Raw genomic sequence first — 20,244 nt, 5'->3', positions numbered from 1 at the left:
CTCCCGAAAGAAATCATACAAAAGCAAAATGAATTTTGCTGTTACTGTAACCATGATTTTTACTGTGAAAATATTGATCATTTATGCACATTCCCACATAGTTCATGGTTAACAATTATTAAAATCATGGCATTTGAGAAATGTATAGTAAAAAAGGAGGGTTAAGTATCTATACAACAGAAAAATTTATTACTTCCCAAAAAAAAAAATGGCTCCAGAACTGTTTCATTGTGTATCTACAACAATTTCTTGATTCAAACTCTTTACAATTCAGTCCAATAGCTTTTGACCTAGTGACTCTACAAATATTCTATGACTCAACTGTTCAGTTAGTTCATCTTGAAAATTTAATCAAAGTACGAGAGTTTAATATTCCGGTTTGCGCAGACCAATATTAGGGGTTTCCATTAGCTCAGTCGGTAAAGGCGCAGTTACAAAGCAAGACCATGCTGGAGACGGCTGGGTTCGATTCCCGGTCCAGTCTAGGAGTTTGGAAAATTTCTCGACTCCCTGGGCATAGAGTATGATTGTACTTGCCACACAATTATACTAATGCAAAAATGGTAGCAGGCATCGAAAGCTCTCAATTAATAACTGTGGAAGTGCATCTAGAACACTAAGGACGCAATAAGCTAATATGCCATGAGCAATAAGCTTGAAATGCGAAGAAGAAGAAGAAGAATAAGAATAAGAATAAGAATAATAAGAATAAGAATAAAAATAAGAATAAGAATAAGAATAAGAATAAGAATAAGAATAAGAAGAAGAATAAGAATAAGAAGAAGAATAAGAAGAAGAAGAAGAAGAAGAATAAGAAGAAGAAGAATGCAGACCAATATTATGATCTGTGGTAAAAATCAAAATATTTTCATGGAAAGTGTTATTTTTTTTATTTTAATATTTTCAGTCGACCGTAAAGGCTAAAAATCGTGACAATAAGTTGACAAATCCGGACACTTTTAAATGGTCATTATTTTTTCGAACAATGTTAAATTTTATCGTGGTCTTGGTTGTATAAGTATTATTACATATATTTAGTATGTTGAAAAAAAAAAACCATTATGTTTTATAAAAAAAAAATGTCAGAATTAAGAACCGTCTGGTATTTGGTAAATTATTTTTTATTTTATCAAATCCAGAAAGCGTGAACATGTATATTTGATTAATTACGTCAGAATATATGTAAACATATGTTAAATGATTTTTCCACGTTCATTGTCCTTGATGAAACCAGATAAATTAAATTTTCACTGCCTCAGGAAATATCATCATGTTCCTAGCCTGGCGGTGTTGCTAAAAACACACTCCATGACAGTAGATCCCGAAGTTCTATGCAAATATTCAAGTAAGTTTTTGAGAATCGAAAAGTATTCTTCACTTGTGCAATCTTTATAATTTATTCATTCTTATCAGCAGCGTTTTTGTGTCATCGCTTGACAATGGCACATTATCTGAAAAGCAGTCGAAAATATGAACTCCCCACCCCTTTACTCAGCCGTGTGCAGTTGTTCGTAATTTTGTCAGATTCTTGAGCATCTCTTCTCTTTTCGTTCGTCTTTCATACACGTCACGGCCAAACAATGCTCGCAGCCAAACTTTTCCTCCATATTTGGAGGCACCTCCCCGGAAAGCATTCTTCATCTTTGCCTTTTTTTTATTCAACAGACTCACGTTAGGATATACGAGATGATGAACATGTCGCTCCACAATTCAGTTTCACGCTTTTTTTTCCTGGCTCGATTTGCGAATGCTGATTTCCTCTCTAGTACCTTAGGCTTGGAACCTCGTAGCGACAGTAGGAGCATATCTACCATTAAGGAGAAACGAAATAAAAAAGTTTGTTTTTGCTCAGCGCCTTATCCTTGCGGTGGAAGCTGATGGGAGAGTCACACTCGACTGGTGGAAGTAAGGAAAAGAAAGTTGTCGACAAAAATTAAGTTGAATATTGAAACTTTTGTTTCTGGCGAAAATAACGAAGTAAAAGTTTTGTTGAATTTATAAACTTGTGTCGTGAGTTAAGTTTTTTTCCTCCCTTCTTTCGTTTCCTGTTTGCTGCCAGGGCTCTGGGGGACTGAGACAGTCACTCAGTGCAGGGAGCTGTAACAAACAGCCCAGACTTCTTCGGTTGTCCTAGATCCACTTTCCATCCGGGTGATGACAAAGCATTTCAATTTTCTCTTGGGTGGAAAAACAGCTTTAAATCATCGCTGCATCAGCTGCTTGATGGACTAGATTAATTCTGAGATTACTTTCTTCTTTTCTTCTTTTACTCTTGCAGATTGAAAGTCGACAACAATGGTGGCGCCTGGTGTCCGAAGCACATGGTTTCGCGGAACCTCAACGAGTACCTGCAGCTCGATCTGAAGAAGATGCACATAGTCACAGCCATCAAGACGCAGGGTCGATTCGGAAAAGGGCAAGGCCGAGAGTACACCGAGGCATACGTGCTGGAATATTGGCGGCCGGGTTTCTCGAAGTGGAAGCGGTGGAAAAACACCCGGGACAATGAGGTAAGCGTGATGAAAATGGAATTTATGTCGTCTAAGATGTCATGTGGTATGAAGATTTCGTCAAACACGATTATTCAATAAGCTGCTATCTAAGAGAGACCAAAAAGACAGTCAAACTAACCAATATGCCAAATAAGTGGCCCTTCCTGCTTTATAGGTCCTCATTACAACTTACAGATACTACACAATCAGTAACTTTAATATAAATTATCAATTGTGTTTTTAATAGTCAATAAGGGATCGTAGTAGACATGGAGAATATCAGGAACTTATAACGAACCTTTGAACTAAAAATCGTCGTTGTTGCGAAGCTCTACAGTTTAATGTTTTATTGGATAGCGAGGGCTCAAGTTCTAGTGACGGTTGATCCTCCTTAAGATCGTCTAGAATGTGTTTCAGGATACTGGGATGATACGTGCTCCACTTGCGGAGATTGAAATATCCACTCATTAATATTATTAGTTCACACAGCTGTGTGCATGCTTGAACTACTGTATATTCGGCTTCATCGTTGATATAGAAGTCCTTAAAAATTGGGACAGCAAGTGAAAATAGCAAGAGAAGCCAAATACAAAGTAAAACGTTTGACTTGGGTTTGTTCCGGCAACAGGTTTTATGTACCTCGGATTCCCTTTTGCATCAAGCAACTTGCTTTAGAGTTTTATCGTACTGATAAACCAAAACTTGCCGAATCATTTTCATCACATCTCCTGTTATCATTAGCGGGAGCGACTATGCAAATCATTGAAGCCTGACCTAAGGGTCGTGTTTGCAGAAGATCGTTCAAGGCGAATGGGTTGCTGCTTTTGGCTGAACAATCGAACATGACGTTTAACTTGGTTGTAAATTGCAATTTTTAAAATAATGATTAGTAAAAAAATCGGTATAAATCGGTATCAAATCTAAAAAATCGGTATTCTGAGCAACTATATCGGTATATGAGCAACTATATGGGGTATATATTTTCACTGGATTTACGAAAACACTTCGCTGAATGCATGCAAACGATTCTTTATGCTTTCAGCTTCAATTTAACTATATGTTTACCACTGAGAAAAAGCAATTTAGCAAGGTTTTCTTGAAATGAAACACACGCACTACAAATTGTAGCTGATTTCGAGTTGCCGTAATAGAACAGCAGATTTACATGCAGTTCAAATGGTATGGTTGCCGAAGAAAAACTGGTTGCCGACAATACTCGCTCTCACTAGAGAAGATTGGAGCTTTGTAAAAGCGTTTCAAAACAGTTTTTGACAATTCTTTCGACTGAAATTGTTAGAGCAGCTGGCAGCAAAAGATTGTAAACAAACCAATACTGCATATGTGTGCGTTCCTTATAGAAAAAGGCTATAGAAAGAAGGTCACTGCTTAGGTTGCCGAGAATACGTAAATTCCCCTATTTAAAAACAGATCTGATGCCAAAATCTAACTTTTAACACTTACATCGTAGATACTTTAAATCTTGGACAAAGTTGTTTATCTTATGAAAATTAAAAACTTTTCTAAAGACGTCAACTTTCCACAGCCTACTGCCTACTTATAAACATATGTTATATTTTTGGGGTTTTTTTTTTCGGACAAAATGGGCCGAATGTTCTCAGAATTCTATAAAATTTCGCCCATAGGTAGATTTTCTGATGATACGACCGAAACAAAAATTTACCAGTTCGTGAGTGGCGGAGAAGGAAAACGGTGCGTGTTTGCGGACGGTCCGATTAAACGTAAAAAATCGATAGGGGAATTTACGTATTCTCGGCAATCTAAGCAGCTTCCGCACTTCTATTAGCATTTCCTCAGTGCCACGCACACATATGACGTGTTTGTTTGTTTACATTTATCTGCTGCTAGCTACTCTATCCATTTCAATCGACAGAACTGTCCAAAACGGGTTGAAAACGTTTTTAAGGCGCTCCAATCTTCTGAGGTGAGTGTGACTATTGTCGGCAGCTTCTTTTGCTTCGGCAACCTTTCCGTTTAAACTGTGTGTTAACCAGTTGTTATATTATCGACAACCTGAAATCAGCCGTATTTTCATGTGCTTATGTTTCATTTGAAGAAACACCTGACATAACAGGTTTTATCAGTCGTGAAAATGTATTAGGATTGAACCTGAAAGACTAAGGAATCGTTTAAATACATTCAGCGAAGTGTCGATGGCTGCCGAAGCCATCATTTACCCTATCAAATTGAATCCAATCATGATTGAATCTTTCCGAGGAGGTCATTTCACTTGTATGGCGTCGTCGCTGTCGTTTGCCTGTTGATGTTTCCTTTTGTGCGCGACCGTCGTTGACGGCTAGTCGGCACCAATACAATCCTCCCGGGTTGGTTCGGGATGACACCAACACCATGATCCTCCATAGGAGAGTTTTGTGATGAAAACGAATGACCTCTCCCCACTTATTTACCTTGGAGCAATGTGGAAGGAATCGAAAGGAAATCAGCTAAGTAGGGTTTTTGGTCTAATTTCCGTCCTACTAAGCACAACACGCGCTTTAGCCCTCTTTTCTGAACGAGTTTAAACAAAAAGTGGAATATTTATGTCAAAGATGACTTCTAAATTTATACACCTTTCCATACATTGTTGAGATATTATTTTAAATCTAATACTGCTTCTTGATTCTAAATTCTATGTGTTTCAATTTCGTCCTAACGCATTGAAACTCCATTAGATTTTCTTCGTCCTACGAATAAACGTAGAAAAAGGGGATTCGCTAGGAGCGCTTCTTTTGTTATGAGAACAATGAGCGTAAATATTCATACTGTGCGCTCTAATATGATTTATGTTGTAGCTAAGGACCAAACGTATTATCTATTTGAACACGGTGAAATCATTGATATTATTGATCTTTTCTGATCTATAGAACGGAAATGGACGATTACGATGAAGTAGTTCTCTACCCTATCAGATTTGAAAAAAAAAGAATTATTTTCAGCACCTTTTCAGCATTATATTTTTAGATGTTGTGAATTATATATGCATGTAGAACGCAAACGTTCTTTATTTAGGTGCGGATCAGCATCCCTCAGCTCCAGAATGCAGGTTTGGGATTGTTTTAATTTTCAAACAGTACACGCAAACCAAAAATCTATTACAATGAATGTTAGTTCCGTTTCCTATCATCCTTTGTTCATGAACATCGCAACGAATGTTAGAAATTGACCATGCAGGCGATGTAATGGTTTTTTGTCTTTTTTTATTTCGTGTTCCATCTACGCTTTCGACTATACCAGTAAGCTTGTAGAACGACGTACACTGTAGAACATTGTAGAACGACGCACACACTTGTCTCGAATCTCTCCAGCAGAAAAAGCATACGAAGTCGAGCATTTTTATTTCGTGTTGCATCTACGCTTTCGACTATATGTACCAGTAAGCTTGTAGAACGACGCACATTGTAGAACATTGTAGAACGACGCACACACTTAACTCGAATCTCTCCAGCAGAAAAAGCATACGAAGTCGAGCATGCGAGAAAATGAGCGCTTCATGTTTGCTTTTAGGCTGACCTTATTCAGAAGCATGGAGAGAGCAGTGGAGAAAGCACAGGTCTGATAGTCGCAACGTCCGTGGTTCGAGTCCAGACGGCAACCTTTTTCTATTTTTTTCGACATAATTAATTTCACTCACTAATACAACTCCACATTTTTCGTTCTCCAATTTTCTTACATCGGACCGCAGCTAGGTATATCGCATCCTCGGTTCATGCGGTCTCCACTTACATCCTCTGATGATGAATCCCACATAATTGTAAGCGAATCTTACATCCACCGGTTGGGTGTACCTATATTTTACAATTCATTTAGTGACAGTGCACAGTGTTGCTTTTTGCCTTTTTCGTGCGTTTTTTTAATAGCTTCTCAAACATTGATTTTAGGGGTATAGTTTGTTGAAAGACGTTTTTGCATATTTCAATCCGCTTCTTTTGATGTTGACGGTTTGGTGATTAATCCACCTAAAAGTGAGATCAAAAAAATATTTTTTATCTGATTCAGATAGAGACTTAACGTCTGCAATAAAGTTGTAGCAAATGTTATTTTAAGCAACTTAGCTGAACACTTAAAATTTCTAGCTCTTATAAATTGCGAGATATGTATCATTTTTCGTAAAAGGCCCCTTTAAATCATGTTTTTTAGTATAACTGATTTTCTAGGCATCCTATAATGTTAGTTTTTTCTACAACTAAATTTTGCATGTTTAAACACATGCTTTTGCTGAACATTGTAACTAATTATCTCTTGAAACAAAAAAGTTATTCTTAAATAATCGCAAAATTGGCGCAAAATTCTAGAAAAGATTCTGAATCTTTACTTATTTTACTGCCGAAAAGTTATAAAAACATGTGGCAGCACGCGATCTTTTTGGTGTTTTTTAATAACTAAAAAACTCCTGCGAATGTCTTATTTTTGAATACATTTTTTCAATTTTAAGAGATAGCATGTTACAATGTTCATGTATTTTTTGTATCACAACTTTGTAGAATATGTTAAAAATATCGAAAATCTAGGAAAAAAGTTATACTTAAAACAATTATTTATTAATGACATAATATATTCATCGGCCCCTAATACATCCACAAAACCTACGTTATTTTAAACATTTTTATGTGCATATTGTTTGTGTGCAGAGTAGCAGAAGATTGCAAGCGAAAGAAAACTTGAAATTTATTTGATTGATGAAAATTTGTCCAGCTGATTTGTCAAGCTTATAAAAAAATAATTTTCACTGGTGAACATCGCAAAGTGGTGGCTTAGGCCGTTTCTGAGTTATAAACAAAAAACTAACTGACAGGATGTCTTTTTTTAACTTTTTCGATTTCTTCTAACTTCAAATACTTTAAAAAGCCATAACTCAACAATGGTAATATAAACCACTCTGAAAACAGAACTTTTATCAAATTTTAATTTCTTTGTACCTACTCGGCGACTCCAAAATCGAAATTTATTCGCCATAATTTATCATCGCCATCAAATTATGCAATATGGCCCATATATTAAATCGCAAGATGGCCTCTTACAATCAATACTGCAAAACCATTGACTTTACAATGTCTCGGCAAAATCTTAAACAATATTTGAACTCCATATGGAATATAATATAAATTCATAAGAAGAAATACATGAAAGTAGACTCTGCTTTATTTTTATTTTGGACGAAATTGCACTTATAACTTTTTCTTCCTAAGATTTTTTTTTTATATTTTAGAAAAAAAAACTGCATATGTCTTTGTACTAGTCTAGGTTGGTTGATGAAATAAGTAAATAAATTATCTACAGTGAAAAATAAGAAACAATTTTCCTGCTTTTTTGCCATTTTATCATACCGTGATATTTTTATTAAACACTTTTCAGATTGTATTTCTCATGGATTTCTGTGAAAATTTCTTAATGATTTCAAAACGTTTCTTTCTACGATACTTGGCTCATGAGAAATTCTGGTTTTATCAGTGAAGTCGTGCCTTTGTAGCAGTGGGTCGACGTCCACAGGCACACAGAAAAAGGCAACCTTGGTCAAACAATGAGCAACAAAGGCTCCGTAATCGGCTACACAGGGCAAGGAAATGTTACTTTCGGTCAAAAAATGAACTTCACAAGACTAACGGTGCCGGTGGTGTAGCGGTAAGCGTGACTACCTCTTACCCCAGCAGGCCTGGGTTCAATCCCAGTCGGCGCCGCCGGGATGTTCTGAGGCATAACATCTCTGATCACGCCTTCCTTCGGAAGGGAAGTAAAGCCGTTGGTCCCCGGTTCATGAGTTGATGGGTCGATACGTAGGGTCCAGGTGAGGAAGCTGCCTTCCTGGCGTCGGTAGCATTGGTGCTCAGCACGGAAAACAAGATCGACGGAAAACAAATCAAAGGAAAAAAACATCACAAGGCTGAGCTGCGTGCTTTAGAGAGCGAATATAACTCTATACATGCACAATGCTTTCGCAGCTACAACCATCGCACTGAAGCAAGTCTGAAACAGGACCCGAAACTGTGTTGGGTTTATGTGAAAAATCGGAAGCGGACCAGTGGTCTTTTTCAACATTTTTGTTACCAGAGAGAAACAGCTGAATCACCATCAGACTCTGCAAACCTCTTCTCGTCGTTCTTTTGGAGTAACCAAAGTTCCAAAGTAATAATCGACCACCTAATCGTTTACCTCCAATATTTATTAAACAATGCCCGGAGTCAGTTGCCTTACCTGTAAGTATGCTTTTCAATAGATCGTTAGCGGAGGGCATTTTTCATAGTGAATGGAAGACTGCAGCTATCACTCCCATTCATAAAACTGGTAGTGTTACGATATTGCAAATTACCGGGCAATTTCCATTTTGAGTTGCTTTCCCAAAGTTTTGGAAAGTCTTATACATGATTCGCTGTACCGTAACGTCCATCATGTGATATCAGAGAGTCAACACGGATTCGTAAGTAAGCGTTCCACAACAACCAACTTGATGTGCTAGGTCAATTCGCTCGTGAATAGTCTGGAAAAACGTCAACAGGTCGATACAGTATATGTTGACTTCTCCAAAGCATTCGACAAAGTTCCACACGCATTGGCTGTGAAAAAACTCAAACGTATGGGATTCTCGGAGCGGCTTACTCGGTGGATTGAATCATACTGAATAATATATCTGACCGCAGTGCTTTTGTGCGCCTTGGTGGATCCTGCTCTGAAATGTTCTCTATTACTTCCGGGTTGCCTCAAGGGAGTCACTTAGGACCACTACTTTTCGTACTGTTTGTGAACGATCGTTGCGTACTCATCAAATCACCGAAGTATACGTTCGCTGATGACCTGAAATTCTTTCGTATAATCACCTCTATGGTGGATTCCTGTGCTCTCCAATTGGACATCGACTCTCTTCTTGAATGGTGCTCATTGAACGGAATGGAAGTGAATATTCGCAAATGTAACGTTATTTCATTCAACCGATTGAGGACAACTGCAATTTTCGAGTACAAGATGTTTTCTTCAAATAATAACCGAGTGTCATGAAATCTGGGTGTAATTCTTGAAAACAAGCTGGCATTTACCTATCACATAGCAGCAACAACCACCAAACACAACACGCAACAGTTCGAGGATGTCTATTGCCTTAAATCATTATATTGTTCTCTGGTGCGAAGCATACTGGAATATGGCGTTCCTTATCATGTCACGCTTTACTTTCGCATTGAAAAGATTCAGTTTTGCGTTTTTTAGAGACACCACTTTTAAATTTTAACTAGAGAAGATGCACCAGTTATGGCTATACGTTTAAATTATGGTGTGTTCCAACTATGGACTAAGGGAATCTCATAGGCAATAGTTGAAACACACCATATTAGTAACCTATAGCCATTACTGGTACACTCATCCTAAGGCAAGATGATTTTTTTTTTTCTAAACAGGAATAAAACAGTGAAACACAATCATTACACAGAAAATGCTTCTTCCTTTTTTTGTAATTTTCCTCCATCGGGAAAATATTCCTGGATTTTTTTTTCAGAATAAATTTTATATGGGTTGTTGAGAAAATTTCCTTATCATTTTTCTTTATGCTTGGTGCATGAGTTTTGAATTTTCAAAGTACGTAATATTTGGAAAATCACAAAAACTTCAACTTAGGTTTTCACCAAATTTTTTTGTTTCGTTCATATCATTCTTAGGCCCAAACCTGCTGATGATTAAGAAAATCCCCTTTTATCTCATGTAAATCCATATACCTAGGATAAAGAAACTAAAGAAAAACCTCCAGAATGAACAAGGAATACAATCTAGGGGGACAAAATGTATGACTGAAAATAAGCATTTCCATGACTTGATGTATTCAGCAAAGTTTCTCACAATATTTAGGACTGTCTATTGACATTTACAGATAATGCGTTACAGATAATTCAATACTCAGCCGTATAGATGGCACCAAAATATAACTTTTTACTCTATCATTCTGAAAAGCGTCTTGGACAAAGTTGTTTATCTTATCAATATAAACAACTCTTCTATAGTGAAGAGATTTATAGTGAAATCGCATGTTTATCGTGTATTTTGCGAAACTTGTCGTCATCGTTGGTGCTGGGTTTGAATGGTTACAACAACTCGAGTATGAGGGGCTTGGTGGCCTTAAAGTGACCGCTTTTTGCATACTAAGCATAATCTCAGGCCCATCCACATTCAAGATTCGTGAATCGTTTTATTTGGTAATATGACAACTGCAACTCGTTTGCCTAGCGGTAAACGTTGTTACCTACTGATCAGAAGACCGTGAATTCAATCTCAAGCTCCTTCACGTTATACGATCGTTATGACATCAATTCAGCTTATCGTTTACCAAAACGAACCCTGCTGAAAACCCAACTCTCTTACTCAACATCTCAGTGATTCCTCGTGGAAGTGCAGAGGACTCGTCAGCTTCCATCAAAGCGAGTGTTTCGTCAACACATTCCTACCCATTCCTATCTTGGTATTACTTAGTTTGCGATCTCCAAGTTTTACACATTGAGGATGAATTCTAGTCCCAAGCGTCTATTGGTTCTCTGTGTAATTATAGCTTATCTGGCCATAACAGAGTAGCAACCGTGGGCGGTCAATCATGATCATGCTCAATAAACAACTCTTCCACAGATGCCAACATTTCACAGCCTACTGTTTCTGAGTTATGTGGAGAACAATAAATAATTTTAGAAAAAACGGTTTTCCTATCTATTGGATATTTCTATTAACAACCATGTATGTTTATATTTTCCTTATGTAAATACACTAAACACAAAACTTCTGTTGAGGAATAAATTGATTTTAGCCACACATTTCTAGGAACATGCTGAAAACACGTGCAAAGTTGGTTTAACAAAATGCAAAAATCTCAAAAACACCAACTCTTTGAATTTGAATCAAAATATTTGGTTTAAACTAGCAATAGTTTTATGTTTAGTATATTTACATCAAGGTTGTTATTGATTATTATTGAAAATGTAAAAAAATATTGGAAAATAAGTGTTATCAGCAAATATTTCCTATTTTCCAAATAACTCGGAAATAGTAGGCTACGGAAATATGACGTCTATAGAAGAGTTGTTTATTTTGTTAAGATAAATAATTTTGTCCATGAAGTCAAGTCTTCAGAATGACAGAATAAAAAGGAAGATTTCAGTGCCATCTATGCGGTTGAGTATCTAACTATCTATTAATGTCAATAGATGGTCCTAATTATTGTTTCGGTAACACGTCACCAATGCATTTAATTTGCTTATGCTCTGAATTTATGCGGGTTGAGATAATCAGATTTGCAATTATTAAAATTTGTGTAATGATTAAATGTTAAAAATTATGTGATACCAAAATCACACCATGTTGTTTGCCTAAAATATTGAAAATGAGACCACCGGTTCTCACGAAAATCTTTTTGCTCTAACAAAAAGTTTCCTGATTCAATTGGGTTGTTGAATTTTGAAAAACATGCCGTTTTTTTTTTTTAATTTTGAAAAACATGCCGGTTTTCTGAGCACAAGTATATTTTTATCGATCCCATAGACAGTCATCTTGAATTGTAAACCAAGTTTTAAATTGTCAATAAATTGCATTCGATGGCATTAACATCCATTAAATGACAGTTCGCTCTATGGCTAGAGGGGGCTAAAATGGTGATGTTTGAAAATGTAATCGCACTGATTTCACATAGTTATGAAATTTTGGATTTAGTTTCCATTTTTAGTGTAGATTACGTATATGCAAAAACATCAATACCCTTAAACAACCCCATTATAGCGCGACTTGTATCCTCGTCTGTTCTTCTCTTTACTGTATTGAATATTCAGACCCAAATTAGGTTCTGTAAGGGTATTGAGGTAAATGCATAATCGTAATCTGCATTAAACATGGATCCGAAATCTAAAATTTCATCACTTTTGGTACACGGAAACTATTTAAAATAAGTGCAATTACATTAGCAATAAAATACCATCTTAGCACCCCTCGGCAGGAATTTTTATGGGAGCGAGTTGTGAACATGTTAGCTAAGTGTCAAACAGTGAAGCTATTATTTTGATTTAAATCTTGATTTATACATCGCGATGGAAGTCTATGGGATCGTTGTGCTCAGTAATCGAAGCCCTTTATTTTAGTATATTGTTCTAAATTAAAAAAAAACCCAATGATGTCATTCCGAAAATATTTTTTTCTCTACCTGAGTGCGAATTCTAGAATTTTGGATGCAATTCAATTATTAAATAAGGTCAGATTCAACATATATCCGCCATGGATACATGGATTTTCACCATCAAAAGCTACAAAAATTGAAATCGGTTAAAATAGTAAAGTCAATTCCACAACGAAGGGGCGAGCAAAGTGTTGAAAAGAATTTAAGGCCAATTCCATAGTCATAACGAAGCAAAGCAAAGAGAGTGAAGCTTTCGTAAATAAAGCTTGTGCCATTTAATATCTGGACGCCCTGTTTATTTTACTGCAGTGCTCCTAGCGCTGGGATCTGGAATGTTTTGACAGTATTTTGTTTTGAAATGTTTTCTCGTTCAGTGCTGAAAAGTTCGTCACGATTCATGTTGTTTAAAAGTAGTTATACTTTATATGGGAGCGAACGGAAAATTAATTGTCGACACCCACTTGAAAAATTCAACGTGGTAAGGTTAAAAAATCACGATGTCGTTGAAATTGGCCAAATCGACCGTGTGCAGTGTTCTCAAACGTTTCCGTGCGTGGCATACTATCGATCGGCAGAACCTTAGGAAGCATCGTAGTGAAACTAAGGATTGGAAGCTGCATTTGAAGGTGTTCAGAACGGTTAGGACAAACCCAGGGGTGTCGGAAATTCGATTCCAGCCAAAGCACCGTAAGAAGGATTTGTCAGCAAGAAGATTTTCATCGTCATGGACGACGAAACGTACGTGAAGATGGATTATGGGCAGCTTCCCGGACAAAAGTTCAATAAAGCCACTGGTAGAGGTGATGTCCCTAGCAAGTTAAAATTCGTTTATGTATCTAAATTTTCAAGAAAGCTTATGATCTAGCGAGAAAAAAACCAGGTTTTCGTCACAAACAAGACTATGGATTCTAAAATGTACAAGCAGGCGTGCCTGAAAAAAACGTATTCCTTCGTACATTAAGGCTCACAATGGACCTGTAAAGTTTTGGCCTGATTTGACAAGCTGACTTTACAGTGGAGAAGTTCTACAGTGGTATCGAGACAACCGGGTAGATTTCTTCGAAAAGGACATCAATCCACCCAACTGCCCTCAATTCCGCCCAATTGATAAATATTGGGCAATTGTCAAACAGAAGTTGAAGAAAAGTGAAAATATGACTCGGGATGTGACAGAGATGAAGAGATGGTGGAACAAAACGGCCACTCAGGCTAACCAACAGGGTGTCCAAAATATGATGAGTGGTATTCGAAGAAAAGTTCGAGATTTCATCAAAACAAAATCGGAATAATTTTTTTCGCTATTTTTTATTTAAAGTGCAATAAATGACGTTCATTTTGAGCACTCAACATTTTGAGTTCATTAAGAGGGTTCCGAGATACGTTAAATATTTTGGAACTTTAGGAATAATTTATGCTACATTAACAATTGGATTATTAGGGTTTATTGTTTGAGCTCATCATATATTTACAGTAGGAATAGACGTAGATACTCGAGCATAATTTACATCTGCTACAATAATTATTGCAGTTCCCACAGGAATTAAAATTTCTAGTTGATTAGCTACTTTTCATGGAACTCAATTAACTTACAGCCCTGCTTTACCTTTGATCATTACCATACCTTTGATTTGTATTTTTATTTACAGTTGGAGGATTCACAGGAGTAGTTCTTGCTAATTCTTCAATTTATATTGTATTACATGATACATATTATGTTGTTGCTCATTTTCAATATGTACTATCAATAGGAGCAATCCTGCTATAATAAGGATTAATTCATTGATATCCTTTATTAACAGGATTAGTAATAAATTCTTCATGGTTAAAGGCACAATTTGTTATAATATTTATTGGAGTAAATTTAACATATTTTCCTCAACATTTTTTAGGATTAGCTGGAATACCCCGACGATATTCTGATTTTCCAGACAGCTATTTAACCTGAAATATGTTTACCCTACCCAACTCTCCAACTCCGTAGCACTTATGAGGGTGTCGCTAAGTCGGTGGTCTCTCGTTAAGTAAGTACTACGTCAACATTTCCTTCCCTATCCCTAGCTATGGTAAAGATGGGCGTGGCCGGGAATAGCGACAATCATGCTTCTGTTACTCTTGTTTAGATTGGAACCAATGTGTACTCCCCAGCATTATTCCTGAAAGAAGTCTAACTGAGAATTTCAGAAGAGACGTGAGTGTCGCTAGTATCCAATCTACGAAGTATATCATAACAACGCTAACGCTAACGCTATTACGAGGGTTCCGAGATACATCCGTTTTTTTTTTGCGTCCACATATTAAATGCCTCATGCTTTACTAATATCAATAATGGATGTTCCCATTATTGATATTATTCCTTACATTTGATTCAACCAGGGTGTCACAATATCAGCTTCAATAGACCAAATCGACGCGATGAAGAGACTGCTGGCTTTCTTTTTATGTTAAAGTCGAACAGTTTCGCAGCATTCTGGAGCCTCAGTGCGGTGTGAACAAACAAATTTTCAATCGAATGTCTCTCTTTCTCCCCACCCGACCATTAGCGCGATCTTTCTTTCAAGCTTCGGTGAAGTTGACGAGTGAAAGAGCGCTCGACTTTGATAGTTTCGTCTTTCAGGAAACACATCACAGTGTTCACTCGGCTGTCGACAGAAGCAGACCACTATCAATGTGTGTCACGCGATCGTCTGTTTACTCGGCAGCAACCATTGTGTGGTCCATCTCAATGTTCTTCATCAGCAGTTCTTTCGGTCGATGCGTCGTCGACTTTGCAAAGCAACCGTTTCGTGATGAATGTGTGAGTGCTGACCACGTTTTGCGTCCATTGCTACAATGAAAGCGCTCTGACCCTCGTTGGCGAATCTGCCATAGAAGTAAACCACTGGAAGAGGCTCCCGTTCTGGAAGAGGAGGCTTATTGGATAGCGGAAGATAAAATGTTTATTGTGTTGTACCTTTTGACTTTAGTTTTAAGATGTATAGCGGCTCTGTAAAGTTAATTCGGTTGAGCCTTATCAAATAAATTAATAATAATAATAAGGAAACACATCAACAGAAGTTTCCTGACCTATATAACGGAAAATGAAATATATATTTCAAGCATTTCTCCCGTGAAAACACTTCAAGATTACTAGAATAAACATATTTCAAACATTTATTTTCCATCCACATATTTATCTAAAAAATAATTAACGAAAACGGGACATAACGCATTTTAAACAAATTGAAAGAGCGGTGATAGAGTGTTCGTGAAAGGAATTGAAAGCCGTAATGAGGTTTCATTTAACTAGAAAATCGACGTTACTTTTCATTGAAAGCGATGCGCAAAGCAATGACGAGAAGATCCACAGCAAGCCTTTCCTTTTAAGCTTGCTTCTTTTCCATTTTAGTTTCTTGCTGATAGTCTAGCTAGGCGTTATAGAAATGAAGTGTTGAACGCGTTGTATGAGAGAAACAAAACTCGAGTTCATTTTAGAGCTTCGAAAATGTAGAGCCCTGGTTTCAACGCTTTGCTTGCCTCTTCGTTTTTCTTCCATCTCACTATAGCAACGGCCTAAGGTACGATAAATGCCTATTTTTTAAACTTTCAATACCGGTAAGCTTGAATACAGGAAAACAAAGCACAACGTAGGGGTAATATCAGTTTTACAATGCAAAAAAGGCTACGAGCGAGCTCGTTAATTACTTGGGATGTAAGCGATTTATTTTATTATCATGGGATGAATTCCATTCTTGTATGCTTTTTTTGACTTGGTCTGTAAAAAATTATGATTCTATGAGAAATGGGAATCTTCGATTTGAACGCTAAAGCATGGTCACATACATTTGCAAACTTTTTAAATTATTTGTCTTTGGTCGGAATTTACCGTGTGACTGCCTCTCAACTTTCCAATCTACCACATGTCTGAGTTAAAGAAAAACACACCATGATAAATGAAAAGATTTTCTCGTTACCGAAAGTGGTTTACCCTTTCGACCATCATACCGATAGACCCAAAGCCAGCATCCGTCCAATAGGAAGGACGATATGTTAAATTAAATAAAAATAAATAATAACGATAACGAGCCGGCTTGTTGCGTGTTGAGCTAATATCACTGAACAAACATCTTCTTCTCCAGCAAGTAGACGGAAGAAAGCATGTCCAGCCGGAGTTCGAGTGTGGTCCTTAAAATCCTATGCAAACATCGTCCATCTACCTTCGCATTTGGTAAGAGGAAAATCTGATGAAAAGTGTTTACCCACTACATTAGGTCCCTTTTTTCCCTGCCTACCTGGAAGTGGATCCCCAGGGTGTCCTTTTTCTCCAGAGATGCTGCACTGTCCTTATTTTCACTTGGGATAGAGCAAAGAGTTCACCCGGAGACAATATTGGACGGCAGTGAAGGTGGATTTCCAGGTTTGCAAGTTTTCAGCATAAGCCCGAAGTGTGTGTAATTTCAACATAAGCCACTTATCGATTTTCGGTTTCGCATTTTACCAATTTTCCCTGCTCCGTTGCCTATCGTTAACCATCGCAGAGGAAACATTCTCAGTTTTCCGGACAACAGCTAATTTTCCGAGAAGGCACTTCAAGCAATTCGAGCACCGTTTCGTTGAGTGAGTTTGTTTGTTTTTTAGAAAATAAGTAATCCCTCGAGCTGGGTTTCGCGCTGCAATAATTTCCTCCAGTTTGTTATCAAAGTTACCCATCGGATGGTGGTACACTTTTCCCAAAACAAACAGAAACCTGTTAGTCCAGTTCCTTCCGGAGCTTGGGTGACCGGATGCGGGGGCGAATAAAACTGGTTTGAGTGACAGAGCTCTGTTCCAATTGAGGTTTGTCGAAGAGCTTGGAGGAGATACGTCGAGAGATGCCTGTTTCAGAAAATGAAAGACCGAAAGTAAAAAATAATTGAAAGTCGTGGAGTACTAAAAACAACCAGCTTAATGGAAAACAGCGCTCCGGGGACAGAACAAAAGAAACCCGCTTTTGAGGCCGGCCAAGGATGTAAAACGTAAGGCTTGGAAAATTTGTCATAAATTAACAAGTGAATTTTAAATTACCTGAATCTAATTACTTGGTTTTTCCGCGAGAGCTAGCGGCAATGGTTTTGTGCTTCAATGAGCGCCAGGTTACAGCTAGGAAAAAAAAAGGTGCTGGAAACTCGTTATCAAACGGAGGAAAAATAATGACGTGAACATTGAAAGATGTCCTTTTTGTTCAACGGAAAGCAAAATAAGAAAAGGACAAGCTCAAAGTGAGTTCACCGGCTGTTTGCAAGGTATAATTAATCTGCTCCGGGTTTACTTTGCACTGTGGCGTGGCCGGGACAAGCTTTTCGGGTCGCTTTGAGGTGGCAATTTTGGCTGCTGCCACTCTCGGATGACTAATAAGCCCCTGTGACAGTTTGGATTCGAGTTTGTCCGGTCCAGCCAGGGCATTCGTTATCAAAGCACAAAGATCAATTTTCGCAGGAAAAACTTCATCAAGCATGAAATACGAGAAACAACAGTCACGGCAAACGAAACGAGCGGTTTTGTAATGGAAACAAAACAAGTGCCTTTGTTGAACAGGCGGAAGAAGAACACTGTAGCTTCGTAGAAGCGTTGTTCCGAGAATTTTCGCTTTTATAAATAAAAAAAACCTCATTGTTAGGTAAGCTTCTCACTTTAGAGTATATATTTTTTTCATTAATAAAGAAAGTGTTATTTTCATACTTCTCAAATGTTGATAGTCTTCAGGTTCAAGCTAAAGCTAAATATCATCCATCAAAGGCCCACTTTACTTTAAAAACAACACTAATAAAAAATGCAATTATCTATGAAAAATGTTACAAATTTATTAGGATCGAGGGGCACGCACTAGTCTTTCAATACTACGCAGTCTTCTGACCAAATATTCAAAATCTTGTCATTACTGGTTTCATTACTTTAAATACACTCTAAATTTACATTAATTATGTTCAAAACATTTAAATTATTTGCCACATTAATTATCGTAAATTGCATGTTGAATACTTTCAATACCGCTAAAAGTATTTAAAATAAAATGATTACTGAGCATGAGCATGAGCATGATTGACCGCCCACGGTTGCTACTCTGTTATTGCCAGACCAGCTGTAATTACACAGAGAACCAATAGACGATGCTTGGGACTAGCAATCATCCTCAATGTGTAAATACTGGTGATCTCAAGTTAGGCAATACCAGCGCCGGCCGCGCCCGAACACAGGTCAAGAAAGGAAGGGGTAGGAATGTGTTGACGTGACACTCGCTTTGATGGAAGCCGAGAACACCTCTGCACTTCCACGAGGAATCACTGGGATATTGGGTAATAGGGTTGGGTTTGCAGCAAGGTTCGTTTTGGTAAACGATAAGCTGAATTGATGTCCTAACAATCATATAACGCGAAGGAGCTTGGGATTGAACCCACGGTCTTCTGCTCAGTAAGCCAAAACGTTTGCCACTAGGCAGACGAGCTCCTTTTTAATCATCGACTTGCTGTTATTACCATATAGTCATGTTAACAAATAAAACGATTGAAGAATCTTGATTGTGGATGGGCTTGAGATTAGGCTCATGATGTTCTGCTCAGTAAGCGAAACCGGTTGCTCAAAGGCAACCGAGCCCCTCATATCACATTATCCCAAGTAACAATCTAAATGCTTGGAAGATTTATTCTTATTACATCATTGTTTTATCATAGCATCCCTTCCAGCCTGTGGTTGTATTACGGTTTTGTGTGCTTGTCATAAAATCAGGCCGTCAAGTCGTCTATAAAACTGTTTTATGACTACTAAATTAAAACTCAGACTTCATAGTTTTAACGGTAGCTGTAAGGTGGTTCTGCATCACTACTTATAACTGAAGAATAAAACCAAAACAAAACATACAATTATGTTTTATGGTACACTTTTTATGACCGATATAAAACTTGAAGCAGTCTTAGACCTTCATTAAAGCTTCATTACAACTATCATCTTTATCAGAGGCCTAAGATTCACAGATAAGAAATATACTGCTACAACAAAAAATACTTTGAAATTTTTTGTCATTATAAAAAACAAATCTATTCAGATACATGAAATGAAAACCCCTTCAGTGCTTCTGAACACGATGAAGATGAGACGATCGACAATATGAAACTCCTGGAGGAACTACAGTTATACGATCCCTACATAAGGCACAGTGCGGTGAAGGAGCTCTTAAAAATATTGAACAAGCGGCTTTCCGATACACTTCCGAAAGCTCAACGAACCCTTCTTAAAGCAACGCCGACAGTTTCACTAAATCCGTTTGGAGATGGCCAGTATTGACATCACGGCTTTTAACCTTGTATTGAAAAAGCTTTTAGTGGATACAATAAGCATTTCTTACATCTTGATTACAAGCGAAAATAGGAGGATCGCTTGGAATGTTGACTTTTTGACAGGTGGTCATGGTTTTTGTTTTGTTTTGATTCGCTGTACCGAATAAAACCAGCAAGTTAGTTATATAGCTTAAATATAACTTAACGCTCTCAATTTGGACTACGAAATGCTAAGATACAACCATTAGGATTATGTTATGCTATAGAATTCCAATCTAGGAGAATATGTTATATTGAGGTATTTTTAAGGAGTAGCAAGTTA

At 37.4% G+C, this 20,244-nt stretch overlaps 1 protein-coding gene across 3 annotated transcripts in view; it reads left to right on the top strand.

Annotated features, from left to right (window-relative positions):
- Nucleotides 1–20,244, top strand: part of Ddr (discoidin domain-containing receptor 2) — an 819,413-nt gene that overhangs the window by 495,916 nt on the left and 303,253 nt on the right. For all 3 annotated transcript variants that reach the window (XM_065222576.1, XM_065222577.1, XM_065222578.1), the window contains one exon: nucleotides 2,279–2,510. In XM_065222576.1, the coding sequence (XP_065078648.1) occupies nucleotides 2,279–2,510 (232 nt within the window). The remainder of the gene's footprint in view (nucleotides 1–2,278; nucleotides 2,511–20,244) is intronic.

The sequence above is a fragment of the Ochlerotatus camptorhynchus genome, unplaced genomic scaffold (genome assembly GCF_037179485.1).
Source record: "Ochlerotatus camptorhynchus isolate MF236.1 unplaced genomic scaffold, CSIRO-AGI_Acam_v1.1 ptg000176l, whole genome shotgun sequence".
NCBI classification, from domain to species: domain Eukaryota; kingdom Metazoa; phylum Arthropoda; class Insecta; order Diptera; family Culicidae; genus Ochlerotatus; species Ochlerotatus camptorhynchus.
This window is presented reverse-complemented; position numbering and strand designations above follow the sequence as displayed.